Below are 20,140 nucleotides of genomic sequence, written 5' to 3' on the forward strand. Positions count from 1 at the left end.
TTTTTACTTTACATTCCCTGTCTTTTCCTTTGTGTTCAGATCCAAGTAGAGGCCTGACTGGCAAAAAGGCATATTATCATCAGTTACATTTGCATTTACCAAAAGGCGGGTAAGAAAACATTTTCACTGGCAATAAAGTAAAAGCAAATGTTTTCTTCCACTTGTTTTGAAAGTCTTCCTTAATGATTTGAGGGTGGTAGCTTTACTAGCTTTTAAACACTTTTTTGGAATTGAATGGAGGGGAAGAGTCAGGCGAAAGTGCTGTCTCAAGATCAAGGTAGGTGAACTGCCTGAATAGAATGACTGACTGTGTGTGTACTCTGTGATCATCTTTTTGTGATCCCAGGGTTGATGAAATCCCAAGCTGTGCATGGCTTTCTTACTCAATAATATTGGCATAGAGACAACTTTAGATTTCAGTGTTTTAACACATTTACTATTAGTTCTAGACTATATCATTTGGAATCATAAGAGAGCAAAGACAGTGGTTTGGGATTTTAACAATGGAAAGTTGTGACGGATTACATCCCCCCAAATCCCTCTTGTCTTTGGGACAGTACTCAAAACATAAAGGAAGCTTGACAATTTCTGCAAAATAGAATAAACTAACAGAGTGCAAGGTGGCTGTGAGTAGTTTTCTCCTATTCTCCAAGTATCTTGGTGGCCAGCTCTGCTGTAACCACGTCAGCCTTAAGACAGAGCTGGATGAGAAGCCTCAGCTCCAGGTATTATCCTGATAGAGCCAACAACATCCTATGGAAGTTTTTCAAGGCAGATTCACTTAAATCAAAGGTCAGCGAACTACAGATTGCAGGACCAAATAGGGGCCATTTTCTGTTTTTGTGAATACAGCTTACCGGCACACAGTCCTATCTATTTGTTTACAGACGCTCTCTGGCTGCTTTTCTGTTACAGCATCAGAGTTTAATAGTTGCTGAGTAGTTGCAACAGATCTCATATGGCCTGACCTCTTTCCTGTCTGATCCTTTATAGAAAAAATACATTTGTTAGCCCTTAGTTTAAATCATTTTCACTCCATAATTTGACTGCTTTTTGAGAGTAAAGCTGGAGATTAAAGAGAAAGGTAGAGAATGACACTCAGTGAAATTGGTATGTTGACACTATAAGATTTTCATTTATTTAGTATTATTATTGTTTTGAATCAGGGTCTTGTTCTGTCACCTAGGCTGAAGTGTAGTGGCACAATCATAGCTCACTGCAGTCTCAAACTCCCTGGTGCAAGCAATCTTCCTGGCTCAGCATCCCAAATAGTGGGGACAAGAGGCATACACAACCATGCCTGGCTAATTTATTAATTCTTTGTAGAGACAGGGTTCTCCCTAAGTGCAAGCTGGCCTTGAACTTGTGGCCTCAAGCGATACTTCCACCTTGGCCTCCTATAGTGCTAGGATTATAGGTATGAGCCTGACTATATAAGATTTAAAGACAGAAGTAGGTTCCACGTATTTGTGCTATTCTAATTTTGCTGCTAATTGTGGAAATGTCAAGGGGAAAAATCAGCATTTATTAAGAATCCACATATTTTGGATACTGTGTTAGAAATTTTCCATGTAATAGGTTATATGAATTATGTCAAAAAAATCTTCCTGGAGATGGGATCTTAGAGAAAAACAAAAACAAGTAAACCAACATGCACAGGAGCACTCAGGTTTTTATGACCCCAGACACAGAAGCGGGGAGTTGGCTCCAGTATAGTCATAGACGGCTCATTAGTGCCCAGAAACAAAAGGTTGTTAAACTTAGTCTCCCAGTATGAAATGCATTTTCACTACTGTGCAAGGTCAGACACTGATGACTTTGGAGGTACTCCCTGTAGTTCTCTTATGTCTACTCTAAATGAAGAATAAAACATAATAAGGTAGGAACATGCATACACTCATTCAGCAAATTAATGACAGCATCTATGGGCACACAGGTATTCTGTGACCATTTTTTTAAAATGGTAACTTAAAAAATCATAAACTTTTATAGCCAGCATGAACTAGACTTAACATAGTTCAGAGTCAATTGCATTTTTAGAAAAAGAAACACAGGGATAGTAAGTGACTCATTAGGCAGACTGGTATTGGTAGCAGAACCACAGCTGCCATGTAGATCTTTGAGTCTCTGTTCACTGTTCTTTTTTAACCACATGATGTTTTCTAGGTTCATTTTTCATTTTTGTATCCATGTTGATCAGAAAGGGAACTTGACACAGTCATGGTGTTCACTGATTGTGTATATACAAGACAACTCATCTTTTGTCAAAGTTGCTGGGAAATATTCAACCTAATTTTTTCCCCTGTACATTCACACATTTTTATTTCATTTTTGATATATGCCTTTTCAAACATGTGTCTATTCTTTTTGGGCTTGCCTGTCTCTGTAAATTCAGTTTTCTCTTGCAGCAATGCCTCTGTCTTGACTTTTCTGACTGTGACTGATTTCTAGTTGTGCCCTTAGTTCTTGGCTTCCGATCCTCTATGAAACAGACAGTAAGCACTCCATTTCTTCTTGACAGACATTTACCCTCCCTTTCAGAGAAGAAAGAGTCAGGTAGGATGTCTGTGAAAATAAAGAACAAAAATTGAAAATGACAGAGCAAGTCGAACAGTAAGAAAATAAGGCTTTGCCTCAAAGGAAAAACATAGTACCAAAGGAAAGGGAAATAAAAGGTGTTTTCTATTCATTTTGGGGCGTACAGTGGGTTTAGTAATAAAGCCCATTATGGGTCTCTCTATTCTACTCTCAACTCAACTACAAATGTTAGTGCAGTCATGAGCAGTGTCAGTTTTAGCAGCATGCCCATACAGAGTGCCTAGGCAAGCTTCAGCTTATTTCACGTCTTCTGGCTTCTGACTCAAAAGTTATCCTCAAACTTCCTTTTTTCTATTCAGGCAACTGACTTTGTAGGTTGAGCATGTCCTCACAAGGGTTAAAGCATGCTTAAGGTTACCTGAAAGTAGAGAGGAGAGGTGAAAAATGTGCTTGTTTCTGCATCACTAGCTTGAGAAAGTGTTCTGTTCACTCACAATCTCCAAGATAAAATAATCTAAGTCCCCATTTGGGTGACTCAATTTGCAAAACTAGAGATGGTACAAGAACCAAAGCAGGGCTTTTCTATAATGTTGCCAAAGGCAGAATGGGGTAACAGGAAATGTCACACAAGGTGTTTTTTGTTTTGTTTTGTTTTGAGACAGGGTCTCACTCTGTTGCCCAGGCTGGAGTGCAGCGGTGCAGTCTTGGCTCAAGTGATCCTCTCTCCTCAGCCTCCCAGGTAGCTGGGACTATAGGTGCACACCACCGCTCCCAGCTAATTATGTTTTTTTTAAGATGGGGTCTCACCATGTTGCCCAGGCTGGTCTCAAACTTCTAGCCTCAAGCCATCTGCCTCCCTCAGCCTCCCAAAGTGCTGGGATTTCAGGCATGACCCACTATGCTTAGCCAACTGTCAAATTCTTGATCTTTTCTCACTTACTTAGTGGGAACACACATGAAATATGGCCAGAGGAACGCATAAAAATATTAGGTCTCAGAAACTACATGGTTACACTTAGCCTACTTTATGTTTCCAAATTTACTTAGTAACATCACCCTCCAGAAGTTACCCCCAGTTACCTGTTGATGCTGTTTTTCTGTGCTAACATCTGCCAGTCCTTGCCTTTGGCATTGGGGGTATCAAATGTAGCACAAATCCGCTGTCTGATGGAGTAGGGAATTTTGAAGGCTTTGGGGCCAGTCTGTGCAGGAAAAGTGCTGTCCTCTTGTGCAAAGAAAGTGATGGCTTCTCGTTCACTCTATAAACAAAATAAGGAACACATGATCAGATCCATCTAAAAGCAGTCCTGATTAACGCTTTTATTTTTTAAGAAAATCTGAGTTAATACACATGCACAAAATGCTTGCCTGTTGTGACGGACTCTATAAAATACATTGATAAGTTCCCCTTTCTTCTAAGATAGTAAAGAACTTCTCTAGTAGCCTAATAAATTGTGTACTGGAAATTTATAACTGCCTCTTCCACTCAGGGGAGTCACAATAACCAGCTTCCACCATTAAAAGAGCTATCAGGTGAGAACAGAATTAGACTTTTTTTTTTTTTTTTTCTGCTCTCAGGGATAAATCTAGATTCAGCTTCTAGATATCAAATGACAGATTTCAGTTCAGAGTAAGGAATGGCCCTCTGATAGTCATAACTGACCAATGATGAACAGGCTGATTAAAGGAGCTAAGAAATGTATGAAAGCTACAAAGGTATGATTGTATGTTGATTACCTTTAATTATGTTTTTTATCCCCTAGTCCTAAAATTGTGTGCTTTTATAATATCTTTATTTCAAAATTAAAATTATTTCAGAATTAAATTGCTTTGGCATAACAGAGCCAGCCTTGAGTCAAAGTAATGCATAGCCAGCTTGTATGGTGGTACAATAAGGAAGGTTTCTGCCTGCTGCCTGCCTATCTGCTTCTGGTTTAAAGTTGTCCAGTAAGAATTTGTCATTTCAGTACTAATCCTTATCTCCAACATGAAATCCAACAGAAATGTGCCAGGCTGTAATGGTTGCTAATAAGTTTAAGTGGACTAACAGAATTTTAAGGACGGAAAAATAGCCGATTGAATCACTTCCATGATCATAAGACAAAAGGACTTTGCTGATATAATTAACACCCCTAGTCAGTTGACTCTGAATCAATTGAGAGATTTTTCTGGGTGGGCCTGACCTAATCAGGTGGTCCTCAAATGAGATAGGAGATAGCGCTTCGTGTCTGGAGGCACCTTTTCTCCTGGCCTAAAAGAAAGCAAACAGCCACTTTGTGAACTTCCTATAGAGGGGGCCATGTGTCTAGGACCTGTGGGTGGCTTCTGGGAGTAAAGAGTGACCTCTGGCCAATAGCCAGCAAGAAAATGGGGACCTTAGTCCTAAAGCTATAAGGAACAACGTGGTGCCCACAACCTGAATAAACTTAGAATAGGACTCGGAGCTCCAGGTGAGGACATGCCCTCACCAACACTTTGGTTTCAGTCTTGTGAGATAATAAGTAAGTGTTGTTTTGTGCTTCTAAAGTAGTAGTTTGTTACGTAGCAAAAGAAAACTAATTCAAGGGGTAATTAAAGCATCAGATCTGGGATTGGGTAAAGGGACTAGTTAGAACTGTTTAAACTCCAAGAAGCTGTCCCTTGCCTTAAAAACTTGCCTGTTGTGCCCCCCAAGTCAATACACGCCCTGCCTTCCCTCCCTGAAATCCTGCCCTAATGCCTCTTCCAATTATTAAATATTATTCCTAATGTGGGCACCACAGCCATGGTGGCCTTTTTCAGCCAGCAGCCAGGCTCACATAAGTATAAATCTATCAGACTTGGTAGGTTGAAAATAGAGTTTCTTAAATCTGTTAAATGAGAAAACTGGTTGATACAGAAATTTCATTAATGATTAATAAAAATTTTTCTTTTTCTGTAACTATTTAACACAGTTGCATCTTAAGGGCTCTGTTTTGGAAACAAAATGCCTTAATCCACCAGTTCCAAAAGGGTATCTCAGAAGAGATTAAAAGAAACGGCAGTTTCATGGTCATGCACATGTGAGAAACGCTGAATATCACATGCTCTTCTTAGAACCTCAAAGTACATGTTATCATATTAAACAGATTCTTCTTACTGGTTTTAGTTATGTTCCTGGAATAAACAATGCTTGTCAAACTATACTAGTACTTGAGGTTGTCGTAGTGTAACACAAACATCGTTTTTAGAACCAGAAAGGCCCCACTTTGGAGTAAAACTCAACACTTCCTGGTTCAGTGACCTTGGATGCTACCTTATGTATCTCAGCCCCAATTTCCTAATCAGTTATTTTGCATTTGTATAGACTCCACAGAGGTTATGAAACCTGGAAAAATTCACCCAAGTGGTTATCGACATAGGTGAAACTATAATTCTGATATCCTAACAACTGTAACAGTGCTTATTTCAACATACCACCCTGTTTCAAGACAAGTGCCAAGAAATCTACAGTACTAGGTGGTTACGGAAAACGTTTTGTGAGTACAGTAGGAAATACTTCACGGGGAAGGCATTTGAGTTGGCCTGAAATATAAGTAGGCATTAACTGAATAGAAATTAGGTGGATAGGTGGTTATTTCAGGCAGAGTGGACAATTCTGTTCTGATATTTTGAATGGTTGTAAAATGAACCAATTCGGCTTCTTACTGCTTAAAATAGGTTACAAGAGACATCATTTTTATCATGGTTTGTAACATTTCCTCTAGCCTCTAAAAATGCAAATCAAATAGGAATAGTATCCTTGCATATTTTCTGACTTAAGACTATGATAGAAACTGGAAGGATTTTTTTCTATTAATTCTATGCAAGCTAACATGGTAGCTGTCAGTGTAAAATGACACCAAAGGGTCTTAATGCCAAAGACATAGCTTATCAATTAAACTTAAACACTGAAGTGCCCTTGCTGAAGGATCCCAAGAGACAGAATTGGCCTCTGAAAGCCCTCATGGTACCCATAAACTTGTTGACCAAGCTCTCTCTTCTCTGTGGGCAGAAGAAAAAACACCTTGATGCATGATATCTTCAGAAAAAGCTGAACAGGGTAGTCTTATTTGAAGGTGAATAAACTATTATATAAGACTGAGTCTAAAAACAAGTAACTTTTCAATTTATGACATGTTAATAAGTGGGTCCCCATTTCCCTCTTAAAGTTTTCAAATTTAAATATTTTCCATGCATAAGGATGATACTTTATGTAACATTTATGATGCATTCTAAAGGACATCTGGGCCAAGTAATAAGAATCCTGTAGATACATCACATTTTCTGATTGTTTAAATTAATATGCAGAGGCACAGTAGATTTTCACGCTCTGGACATCTGAGATAAGCAGCTGCTACCTGGTAAGCTAAGGGACTTGTAAATCAATGAGAAATTCCAACTATTCTGTCTATTGTAACAGACAAATTATCCCCCAACTTCCAACACTTTAAAAAAAAATGATAAGAGAAATGCTTGAAGGGAAAATTGTAGCATGCAAGCTTCCTTTAAGTTGTTTATACTGAAAAAAAAAAAAGATTCTTTAATAATGTAACATTAATAAGGAATGATGAAATAAATTACTTGGGGATTCTTCTCTTCAATATTTGTAAAACTGTTTGTTTACTCAGGTCTATAATTTTAGACTGTTGATACTCTTGGTTTATTGGAGTATTGATTGGCAATAATCATTAGGTAATTCCATAGAGTTAAATTTAAGAGGAAAAACTTGCTTCTAAAGACTGATACAATAATGACCACTCTAAAGAAAAAAAAAAAGATATATTATCTTGTTCACAAAAATAACTTTAAGTGTGAAGGTGATATGAAGGACTGGGTTTATTTGAAAAATCACGTAGATAAGAGGGATGAAGAGATATGTCAGGGATGAGGCTGAACATGAAGGATCAAATGCCTTCAGTAAGGATGATTACTGCATTGACTTAAATATTTGAAGCAGTATTTAAGATAGGTATCTTACTGCTATTAATACATAAAATCAGTATTTCAGATATAAAGTATCTTATAAATCTTAAATCTTATATATATTATAAATGTTAATTTGATTAATTTATCTTACTAACATATTAAATCACCTAAATGTAGTCTTTTTCTGCCTAGGGGACATGAAGTGTGATGCACTTTAAAAGTCGATCTATTATTCCTAACTCACTGACAGAGACCTGTGTCTAGAATTTTAGAATGTATCTGGCACTTCCCCAGGTTGTCCCAATTTCTCAGCACTTTCTGCATCTTCACTTTTGCTAAAACCATTTACCAAAAAATTAAGTCATTTTTAGGGAAAAGAAGACAGGTTTCTTTTTTCTTTTTTTCTTTTTTTCTTTTTTTTTTTTTTTTTTTTAAGATAGAGTCTCGCTCTGTCACACAGGCTGGAGTGCAGTGCCATGATCTTGGCTCACTGCAACCTCCGTCTCCCAGATTCAAGTGATTCTTCGGCCTCAGCCTCCCAAGTAGCTGGGACTACAGGCACCTGCCACCATGCCTGGCTAATTTTTTCTACTTTGAGTATTTTAGTAGATTCTGGGTTTCACCATGTTAGCCAGGATGGTCCCAATCTCCTGACCTCATGATTTGCCCACCTCAGCCTCCCAAAGTGCTGGGATTACAGGCATGAGCCACTGTGCCCAGCCAAGAGGACAGTTTTTATTCATCAGATGTGTCACCAGATGCATGTCTTTCCTGTGAGTCCAGCAATCCCAGGATTAAATGGGTTTGAGCAATCATTCAACTAAGACATCCATTTGTTGGCAGAGCTATGTGTAGGATCTCTATTATAGAATGAACTGTTCTAGTCCATCACACAGATGGTTACATCTCATCCTTTCTTCTTTTGAAGAAAGAACTTCTTAATTTTCATATATTTTCAGGTACTTGAAATCATTACTTGATGCTATGATGTTTGTCACTAGTACCTGAGCCCCCAAAGAGAAGTCATATTATGAACAAGGCCCACAGTTAAAGCTAATCCATTAGACGGCCTTGATTGGGATCAAGGAGTAGTATAGTGGTGTAGTCAGACTTTGATCCTGAAGTCAGGTCTCTGAGTTGAGTACTGTGGCTCCACTTCCTTATGAGTTCCATGATCTTTGATCTTGGACAAGAAAGTTGATGCCTTTGAGACTTTTATAGCATGTCAAATTGTGATAGTACTCGTACTTAACCCACAGAGTTTTGATGGCTGTATGACCAATATAAAAGCAAATGAAACGATAGCTGAAATATAGCAGCTTACTGAAGTTATTAGTCACCTTTTGACATAAAAAATGAGAGCAAATTAGGCTTGTCTAGGAAATACAGTTTATCACAAAGTGAAGAAGACAACCTGGGCCAAATTCTCCAGCAATGCTTGAAGCAATTAATAAAGTGATCCTTAAAAGGATCAAAGGGTTAATAAAGCCTCCAAAATGTAGCAGCCCTCAAATTGGATGACTATAGCCTAACAATAAATATTGAAATATTATTCTGATACTTTCCTCTCATTATCAAGAGATGTTATCTTCTGCAAGGCATTTCTAAGTGACTGTAAACTGGTAAAGCATTAGAAAAGAAATTGGAGAATAAACAATAAGGTTGTATTTATTAGCTAATTTTCCTTTCAAGCACCTTTAAGAATTTATTAAACAGGGAGCAAAAATACCTACCACATCCTGTAATAGCACACATTGATCACTAATATCTGCATGTGTTCACCAACAAAAACCTTTAAACCTGAACTCTTTATTTGGCCTGTTAACAGACATCTAGGGCAATTTGGATGAGAGATGTTATGTGATGCCATTTCATACCTACCTTCTGAATACCAGCTCTTCTAGGATTTTCTTTTTATTTTTAAAACCTTCCTACAATTTTTATTTTACTTTGAAACATATCGTGTGAAATACACCATCACTGTTCAAGAAAGAGCCCCTAAAATTATCCTACCCCGGGTTTCCAGATCTACCTTCGCCATCAAAACTACTTGAGCACATAATGCTAACTGGCAATAATGAATGCAAATAGTGCATAAACATGTCAATTTAGACAGCTATCAATTTTAAGGCACAATCCTTTGGAAAGCCGTCTACTCTTTAGAAAAACTATTTGGGGAATTAGCAATACTCATTTTGCATAAACAATGAATTCAAATGAGAAGAGTGAGAAGGAATAATGCTCTACAGCTATAAATTTTCCAAGAAAAAACCCTGAAATTGAATAACATGTATATAAATGTGTTCAATCTTCTACCAAGCCTAAATTTATAAATATGTATTTTTATATTAATAAATGCATATATGTATGTATATGTATATATTTATCCTATAAGTGAGCAAAATATGCATGTTTTCCTGCACTAGCCTCGAATGACCTGGAAACTGTCAAAGAAAAGCATCACAATCCCTCTGCTAATCTCTCCCTCTATCCCATTCAGGAAGGATGGCTATTGTCTACTTTATAAGCTTAAGTTCAAACCCATGAAGTCACTTGGTGGTTTAGCACAAATTAGAGCCATGGCGGAAATCAGATGTCTTTTTTCAAAAATGCTCAAGTGAATCCTCCCTTGACTGCTACTCTAACTCCACCTTACAATACTGATCTGACCTGGATGAAGTCCTATTTCTCTTTGCACTTGCATTTCCTTACCTTGTAGAATGAGGTCCTTCTTATATTATTGTATTGGAATGAAGTAATGGAAATGTGGATGTACAGAATTCTAAGCCTGGGGGGGCATGAGAAACGGTAAGACAGGGAGTCCAGTTGCTGGAGATAAAATAACACATATAGGGCAACTGACTTCTGGGAAACTAGTCAGAACCAGTAGAAAAACAGTCTGAGGGTAGCTTTGTGCCTCTTTGTGGCATGTATCTCAACTGCACCATCTGGCTTCATTCTATAATGAATCTCACCTGATAATCCTAGCCTGCTGTGGACTGAGAGGGGCTTCTTGCTATTTTGTGTATCAAAAGCCTTCCTCAAAGTTACCTCCTTTAGTTCAGTCCTTGGCCTGAAACAAGGTTTACTTTTACTTATCAGTAATGAAGATTAAGAGTTTGTGCATTTTGAAGCTCTTGAAGAAACTGAATAGCACGGCTGGTAGGGATAGCTTTATTATTCTTATCATCCTTCAGAAAGAGGGTCAAATGACCTGTAGATCAAGGACTCACCTCTAGGATTGATGTCTGCACTTGGAGGATCTGTTCATGGCCTTTGAGCTGCCGAATGCAGATTTTGCAGGACAGCTGTGTGGTGGTGGGCGTGTAACGCTCCAGGGAGAAGGCACAGTGCAGGGGCTGCCGGTTACTGCACCACACACGGGAGAACGGAACTTCCTGCAGGGGAGAGGGAGAGAAGGGAGGTATGGTGTGCAGAGCCCGGCTGAGATGAACTAGCACAGGAGGGACTTAAAGCAATGAGGAGGAGGATGATGATGATGATGATGATGATGATGATTAAAGCAATGATGATGGTGATGATGACAACGATCACAGTGGAGATAATTGCCTAGGCAACTTTAGTGGAATTGTTGTAGAAATAACATTTCAGCAAATGCCAAGGAGCACAAAAGTAATTAATATCAATTCCAAATGATAACATTTGAATTCCAAAAACACACTGCAAGAGCTCAGCTTTCACTTGGTGACACACCATTAGAATGCCATCAAAAATTATCATTTTTCTTTCCCCACTTAGAAAATATTTTCCTTTGGAAGACTCCTACAGGCCATGCTTCTACTTTAGTCTGGGGTGGGAAGTTATCTTTTCACTTAGGTAAAAATTATGCTAAGGAACTGACTGGCCAAAACTTAACCCCATACCCCAAACTCATGCAGAATTGTGAGAACGCAGTATTGCTAATATATCCAACATAAAAATTAATACCTAGTACAAAATCACACACATATACACACAGCCAGGGAAAGAGAGAGAGGGAGGGAGGAGGGGAAAGAGAGAGTGACAGAGGGTGGGGAGAGAGACAGATAAACACATATACAGGGTCACCCCAGAGTGATCTAGTTTGTCAATTCTTCATTTCCTCAATTTGTCCATTCAACTATAATATATAAAGGGCCTGCTAATGATCACCATACTAGGTAAACAATAAGAAACAATAACAGATTCAGTTCCCCACTCTCAAGGGGCTTATAGACAATTAAGAGGCAAAAGTATCTTTTAGTCAATGAGAAGGGAACTTATAAAATCTGTAATTACTCATGTTTCCTAGTATTAGCCAGTGCTTACTACCAGACTGTGTCTAATAATGTGAAGTAGATGTTAATCACTGAAATTTTTTCATGTACTAAAAAGTCTCTCTCCTTTCTACTCAAATGTGGCTTGGCCCTTGGCAATGACCACATATGCCTCTAATAATCCTCACGCTCACTTTTTCCTCTATTTCTTATTAGTTTGCTCCTTTACCTATTGCTAAAATATAGTTTTCTGCAATACTAGAACTGAAAAGTGGCAAGACAGGTATCAAGTCTGGAAGTTTGGAACCCTGAACTATGACTGGTGATGAAGCCAGTACAGGTCATGAGACTGCAGAGCCTGAATAAAATGATCTGTTCCCTTTGAGAAGCTATGAGTTACCTAGTTATTCCTGAGCCCTTATGTGAACACTTGTTTAGATACCTTGTTTCCTAATTTTATCTATAGGAATCCTCACAGATTTTTATGTTGGATACTTTCTGGTAGATTCAGGGAGGAGGGATGGATGGATTTTAGATTGCTTTGAATTTGAAGAGAGGAGAGTTAGCTTTAAGGGAATAGGACATATAACAAAAGCAAATATTCTACCATGCATCTCAGCAATAAATGTAAGAATTTTCTGGGTTGTTTTGTTTGTTCTTAACCCAGAACCAAAGGAAAAGTGGAATTTCAAGAAGGATGCAGAGAAGGTCTATAGGGGGGAAATGATCTGGCATTTCATGGACTTCATTCCTGTGCATGATGTGTGCTGTTAGTATGGAACTCGAATCTTTGCCATTCTCTATTCTTCTCCATGTGGCAGGGGCTGGAAGCCTCAAAACTGCATTTTATAGACTCCCTTGCTGGAAGGAGTTCCCATTTCCATTCTTCCCATAAGAGGTACTCATGTTAGATTTGGAAGGGAGAGGAAGTGCAGAGGCCATCACAGCCCAGCTAACGGGCGTACTGGAAGGCTTCAATCGACAGCCCAAGAAAGGTGTGCAGGGGCTCCTGGATATTCCCTGGAGAATCCACTGCTTCAGTGCTGGTGTACTTTCCTGAAATTCCTGACCTGACTGGTTTTCTAATACCACTAGTGGCTTTCTGTCACCTTGGCTCCCCATAGTGGTTTTGTAATCACATAAACCACTTAATTAAATTTCATCTCAGTTTTTTTTTTTTTTTATTTTTTTTAAATTTTTTTTTAGACGGAGTTTCGCTCTTGTTACCCAGGCTGGAGTGCAATGGTGCGATCTCGGCTCACCGCAACCTCCGCCTCCTGGGTTCAGGCAATTCTCCTGCCTCAGCCTCCTGAGTAGCTGGGATTACAGGCATGCGCCACCATGCCCAGCTAATTTTTTTTGTATTTTTAGTAGAGACGGGGTTTCATTATGTTGACGAGGATGGTCTCGATCTCTTGACCTCGTGATCCACCCGCCTCGGCCTCCCAAAGTGCTGGGATTACAGGCTTGAGCCACCGCGCCCGGCCTTCATCTCAGTTTTAAATGTCTTGAGTGCCTTCTGTTTTCTTGATGAAAACAATGTTTCTTGATTTGAAAATGTTACGTTAGAAACTGATGTGAGTTGGGCAACCCTTAAAGGGGCTAGTAGTGAGTTCCGGAGGGAAGTTATTGCCTAGAAAATGCTGGAAGATGCACCAAGCTAATGATCACTAAGAATGCTTTTGGTTGGAGGAAAACTTGGTTGTACCATCAGCTGACAACACACGTCCATTTAATGATAACACTTTCCCACTTTCCTCTAATACAAAAAGGTTTTACCTATGATCTCTTTTCTTCCTGTGGTAGATCCTGCAGCAGAGGGCATTTCTGATTGGTGGGACCTCCTGGCAATGCCTATAGGAAGTCATTTTCTCTAAAATACTCCAAAATGACTTTTCACCTGTACCATCATATGCACTTACAAGTTCTGCCATTTCTCCTTGTTATCTAATCTGAGTCTCTTCCTAATTCTCCTAAGCCTTGTTCCACTTTATAAACCATGGGCAGTCCTTCCTCCACCTCAGCCTCCTACGCTTCTCTCCCTGCCTACTGCACTCTTCAAGATCCCATATGCTCACACTTGCCCCAACTGCCATCTCCCTGTGGAGGATTCCAAAAACTTCATCTCTGGTATTTATTTCATTATTATCAATCTCTGGTATGATACTCCTAAGCACTACAAATAATCTTGTTTGGTCTTTACTTGTCTGGCAAATGTAACTTTTGGAAACTGATTGCCATCATCTCTCTCCGATCTTTACTCTCCTCTAATATTCTGGTTGATGTTACACTTTCATCATGGCTAACTGTATTTACCTATTCCCAGTCTTCCTGCCTTCAAATTCTACTAGATAGAGCAAATGAGGGGGTTGGAGCTTAATTGGAGAGGCAAACAGAAGGCAGTTGATTGGAATTATTCAGGAAATAGCACTATGGTCTCTTTTCTATCTCTAATGATGGGGGGTAGGCATTGATGTGACCAGGTCACCTAGGAACTCTGCATTTCTTACATGAGTCTTTTGCTTGGGGGATCACAATGGTCCTTTGATGCCTGCTGTGTGGAACTCCATCTCCTGCCTGGCCTTCAAAAGCTTCCACCATCTAGTGCCCTGTACTTGTTTCTTCATTATTTTTATTAGCCCTCAAATAAACTCTCTTCAAACCAGTGAATTTTTGTAGAGTTGCTTTGCACCATGTGCTTCAATGAAAGTAACCATAACATAGCACTCTGAGGTTCACAGGTGCTTTTGCCTAAGGTAGTTTTGCCCAGCTAAGCTAACTAGGAAATTTTTGTTTCCTAAAATTGAGATTCAGGTTATCATACTGTAATGCAAGCAGTTGGACTTCAGGGCTAGACAAAGAACTGTGCTCAAGATGCAGCTCTTAGGCAAATGTATGTTTTCTGCAATTTGATTCGAATCCTTAGTACTGTTTGCCTTCTGAAAAAAAGACACTGACCACTCATTTAAGTGTGTCTTCTCTGATATCATTTACTAAATTCCTTACATTTCCCACTATAAACACTGGAAGAAATATAAAAAAGTAATGCATACTGCAGAGATAATTTTTCCTTGCAGAAAGACATGAGAATCAGCATCAAAAACAAAAACAAACAACCCTCTTCTCTCTTTCCATTCCATTGAACACTATCCAAACATTTTGAAAATCTGATTTTAAGAAAGTATCAAAGGAATATTTTTTTATTGTTGACTTGAGTAGCAGCTGTCAATAGCAGTCAACAAAACATTTTAAAATAATAGAATTAGAAGCACTATGATTAGTGTGTTTTCAGGGCAATCATCTTCACTTTCATTTATTCCAAAAACAAAAACAAAAATCACCAACAAGCTTGCTGAGCGGAGAGGAATTATGTGGAAAGTAATATGGGAGGAGATAGTGTAGCAAAGTTATGGGTGTTTAAAGAATTCCGGAAATGTTTTCATTTTGACTCCTATTATAATTAGGTTCCTAGCAGATGGAGAGAATGTAAATCATATCTTAGCAGGAGACAGACACTGGGTTTTCCAAGATACACAGCATGTTGGAAAGACAGCTGCTTTTACCCTAGGGAGGTGACAACTTGACTTTGTGTTTTGTTGGCTTTTAAAAATAAATTATTAATTTATTGTATTATGTTTATTATGGCTTCCCTAACCCACAGCCAGCAAGGAATAAAGGAAATTGATTTAGGAGCTGTCAGGTCCCAGCAAGAATAAAAGGAACTGATTTAGGTGCTCTCAGGTCCCAGTAACTTATTGAAAGTATAATTATTTACCTCCCAGAGGAGGGTTGCTAATTCTACAGATGGGAAAAGTACATAACCCTAATCATGGTAAAATCTTAGGTATTGACAAGAAAATGGGGAATAATGAATTGTTTACTTGGGGAGACTAGCATTGTGGGCCTCAGGTTTATTTGAACTAAGGTCAGTGGTTGCTACCATAATGAGATCTCAGAAGAGCTGACATAGTCTTTCCGACTTCTCACCCAACATAACTGGCTTCGTAAGCAATGACATCCATAAACTAATCCTCCAGAACCTAAATCAACAAGATTTAAAATCGAGTTGGTCTTTCAATATACAGGCTCTCATGGCATACCTCTGGTCCCAACCTTGAACTCACACCATTCTAAAAACATTTCTCATGCAGTTCGTTGGTGTCAGATAGGGAAAACATTATATGCACTGGGTATTTCCCCAGCTTGTACCTTTCTGGGAAATTCCACCTTTCCCAGAAGAAAACAGGAAAGTTTCCTAGTAGAATAGTTTGGGTACCAATTGGTAATATGTTGGCTCTGAGATTCCTGAGTTGAAATTCAAGAAAGGGAGATTCACCAATTGAAGGAGAGACCTATAACGATGTCAGGAATAATGTGATTTTCTATCTCTACAATAGCTCTCTGACATAGCAAGAAACAGGCCCTGTTAGTTCCTAACCACTAAGCCCTAATGAAAAGCCATTCTCTATTATCCATGCCAAGTTTGTCAGTGCACACGATGTTCTACATGAGGTTCAAGCAGGCTGAACACAAACCCTCCCCTAAGTGCTTACATCTAATGCCCAGAGCAAACACAGCATGGCCATTAGGCCAAGCACAATATGCATTCACACAAGCTGAGGGATTTCAATGATGATGAGGGGCAAGAAAATTGGTGGTCGGGGTGGTGAAGAGAAAGGAGGAATAGAGCGGAAAGCCATTTGGGGTAAGAAAAATGAAGTGAAAATAAACTCAGTGGCAAGCCTCCTGATGCAGAGAAAATTAAATTGTTTCTCAGCCTTCCAAGACTCTTTCAAATTATGCTCAATTACACAAGGCAAATATTTATACATGTTCACAACTTCCATGTAATCCAACCCATCCCAGCAGTAAAGCTTGCTGGGTTTCCTTGAAAGCCAATATCCTCTGGCTTTGGCAGGTCCTGTTATACCCTCTGAGGTCAGTAATCTCTTGAGAGCCCCAGGAAGAAGAGGCTTAGGGGTCTTTCAGTATCACTGGTGTCAGAATTATTGTTTAAGTGATGCTGCAAGATAATGGTTCTTTCATCTGATTTTTTATCTCCAAGCATTAAACTTAATAGTTCACTTTGGACTGAGTCACTTGTATCACATCCAGTGAAATGAGGCCCTTATAACCTATAAAGATTAATACAGAGGAATTTGCATGACTATCAGGGCTTGCTTTAACAATACTCTGAAGTTCAATTTGGACTAGAAACTTTGAATACTGCTTACTGGGAAGCAAAGATACCTATACCTTAAATGTCATACACAATATATTTATTCATAGAAAACTTCTCTCCATAGAAAAAATGTGCTGAATATTCCCCTGGCCCCCACACCTCAAAAATGTTCAGGGCCATGAGAGATGGTTTTGTCTTTGAATGCACTAAAACTGGACAGATAGGCAATTCCTCAGGTAATAAGTCTAAAAAGTCAATAGAAAAATGTATCCCTGTCCAGTTTAAAAATCCTAAATTTTAGAAGATGGATGGTTGTTGGTGCAATTTTTTCTGACCATCATGATGCAGTCAGAGCTTCTTTGTGACTAGGCTTGTTCCCATACTGACAAGCTGGTATACCTGTGTATAGTTTTTTTAAAAAATAAATGCTGCAAGGATGGAAGGTTACAAAACCCACAGGATTCTACACACTATGCTTATGGGCAAAACAAGCCTGAAAGCATTCTGTGATTCTAGATCGGTGTGAGTCCACCAGAAGCTTTTCCAGAGTTAAGGAACTATCCTGTCCTTAAGCACTTGAAGCACAGATGACTGGCTTCAGAAACTATGGTAGGCTAGCTAGCTGCTTACTTTAATACGTGTCACTGGGAATTTTCATAGACTTCAGCAGCAGGATCGCAAGTTTATAAGAGATCTTTTAATGCTCAGCATGTACTTGCGGTAACTAAATAGGATCCAAAGAGATTCTGAGCCTCCCCAAAATGTTTTAAAAAACCTCTAATAGGAGATGTGTACAATAATAAGTATCTTTATATATTTATAAAAAGGATTCTTAAGAAAGGCATGTTCTGGCCAGGTGTGGTGGCTCATGTCTGTAATCCCAGCACTTTGGGATGCTGAGGTGGGTGGATCACCTGAGGTCAGGAGTTCAAGACTAGTTTGGCCAACATGGTGAAACCCCATCTTTAGTAAAAAATACAAAAATTATCCAGGCATGGTGGCAGGCACCTGTAATCCCAGCTACTTGGAAGGCTGAGGCAAGAGAATCACTTGAACCTGGGAGGTGGAGGTTGCAATGAGCCGAGATCGCACCATTGCACTCCAGCCTGGACAACAGAGACTCCATCTCAAAAGAGAAAGGCATGATTTTTCTTTGCTTTTCAATTTTTTAAATTTCTTCTTCCCATCTTGCCTAATTCATTTGGCAGCAAGTGTACTTCATATACAAAAGACAAAACCTCTTATTTTCATCTGGCTAGCCATAACTCCCTATAACTCAAAATCATCACCCTTAAAAAGTTTCTCAGTGACATTGTTTCTTCATTGCTGAATATGATTAAAATGCTGTCTCATAATGAACTGATTTTAATAAAAGCAAACAAACCCATAAACCTGGCTCTATGTTGCTAAATTGGCATCTTCAACCTATATTGAGCAATGATTCCAACAGGAAAGAGGAGAAATGTGATCTCACCTAATGTGCAAGTATCTTTCTTCCTACCTGTTAGAATGCTGTGAATTTATGACAATATGTTTCACTCCCTGCGTGTAGCCCAAACTGTTACTTTTCTGTGACAGTTTTGAGATGAAATCCATCCTTTAAAGGAAGAGGAAAATCAAGCTGACCCTTGCCGGGATCTGTGACATGCTTGCTAGTTAAAGCAAAGCTGTTTCTGTGAGAAACCCGTTTGGCCAGTACCTGGCAGGCAGTGAATGGTTTAATTCTCCAGAGGAAGGGGGGAATATCAAGGACAGAGATCTGAAGACTAAAGGTATTCCCTTTGAAATGCAGCAACTTTGGTTCTTCCAGGAGCTGTCCACCTTGATGCCTTTCATCTGAAACCACTTCCTATAGAAGAAAAAGAAAAGAGGATCAATAATGAAACATCCCACTGCTTATATATTTCCTGTCTAGGGATATGCACACTCACCACCATGTGTCTTCCACAAACGGGCAGACAGTAGAGGAGAAACATACTTCTTTACAGCTCCATAGCCCACAAAGTTCAGGACTAAGGATTAACCACTGCTGAGTGATCAGTACTTGGTTAGAAAGAGACAATTTGTGTTGCTTAGGCTTTGAACCACACTGTGCCTTTGTTTAGAATTCAGACACCTCCCCTGCCACCAAGCAAACTGTAATACTGCTGGGTTTCCACAACTGTAGGAATTTCACTCTGCTATGACCATAATCAAGGGATGCATTAATGCTTAACCTGACACATCATCATATTTCACACTAAGTAGAAACAGCCACCCCTCCACTCTGGTTCAATTTTTCTTCACAAATGCAGGCATTATATTTTATTTATTCTTTTGGCTTAAAATAAATGTTCTAGTGTGCATGTATCATATTTATTTGTAGTAATGTTTGTAAAAGTTATCATACCAAAAGGCCAAGGAAAAATAAGTTGTTTATCAAGTTAGCTGTAGCTCAGGAAAACAGAAATCAAATTCCCGAGGAAACACTCCTGTAGCTTTCACTGAAAAATCTTTATATAATACAATCTAATACAAACTTAATCCGCATACATTCTGTTGAGCAAACCACTTCATTGGTTCCAAATTTGTGGTATTAGAATCACATTGGAGAGATGATATAACAAACAGAATATCAAAACAAATACATATTCAGTGAAATGATAAATGACTGTGTGGGATTGAGGCTTCCAAAGTCCATTTTTGAAATCACCATTAATTGACATGTTATTTCCTTGAAGAGCTAGGAAAAATTAAAAGCTGAAATCCTTTGTCTTATAATCCAGATTCTAAAACAAAAAGGCTCGTAGAAAACAAATACATTTGTAAACACAATAAAACATACATTTCTTTTTTTTTAATTGCATTTTAGGTTTGGGGTACATGTGAAGAACATGCAAGATTGTTGCATAGGTACACACATGGCAGTGTGATTTGCATTTCAATTATCAATGAGTAAAAACACCTTTACCAGTTATCTTAACCGTCTCTTGTCCATAAGTAGAATGACAGTAACAAAAACATTTCTGACGAAGAAGCAGCCATCCAAGTTTTATCCTTTAGGTACACATGAACTACTAAAAGGTTGCTGGTATATTTTTCCAAGACTAAATCAGTGGCATTTTCTCCAGCTCTTTAGTGGTGTTTGTGGGAAGGGTGTTTCTTGGGGCCAAAGGATCTGTGCTAAACTAGCTGTGATGGTAGAAATATTCTATATCTGCATGGTCTGTTATGGTACCCACTGACTACAGGTGCTAGT

At 38.8% G+C, this 20,140-nt stretch overlaps 1 protein-coding gene across 8 annotated transcripts in view; it reads right to left on the bottom strand.

The window, feature by feature from the left end:
* The window catches only part of UNC5D (unc-5 netrin receptor D), a 559,482-nt gene that overhangs the window by 17,271 nt on the left and 522,071 nt on the right, over positions 1-20,140 (bottom strand). For all 8 annotated transcript variants that reach the window (XM_074383881.1, XM_074383880.1, XM_074383877.1 and 5 more), the window contains 3 exons: positions 18,602-18,751; positions 10,698-10,862; positions 3,619-3,797 (listed from right to left, as the gene is read on the bottom strand). In XM_074383881.1, coding sequence (XP_074239982.1) covers positions 3,619-3,797; positions 10,698-10,862; positions 18,602-18,751 — 494 coding nt within the window. The remainder of the gene's footprint in view (positions 1-3,618; positions 3,798-10,697; positions 10,863-18,601; positions 18,752-20,140) is intronic.

Source organism: Saimiri boliviensis, chromosome 13, assembly GCF_048565385.1.
Source record: "Saimiri boliviensis isolate mSaiBol1 chromosome 13, mSaiBol1.pri, whole genome shotgun sequence".
Taxonomy (NCBI): domain Eukaryota; kingdom Metazoa; phylum Chordata; class Mammalia; order Primates; family Cebidae; genus Saimiri; species Saimiri boliviensis.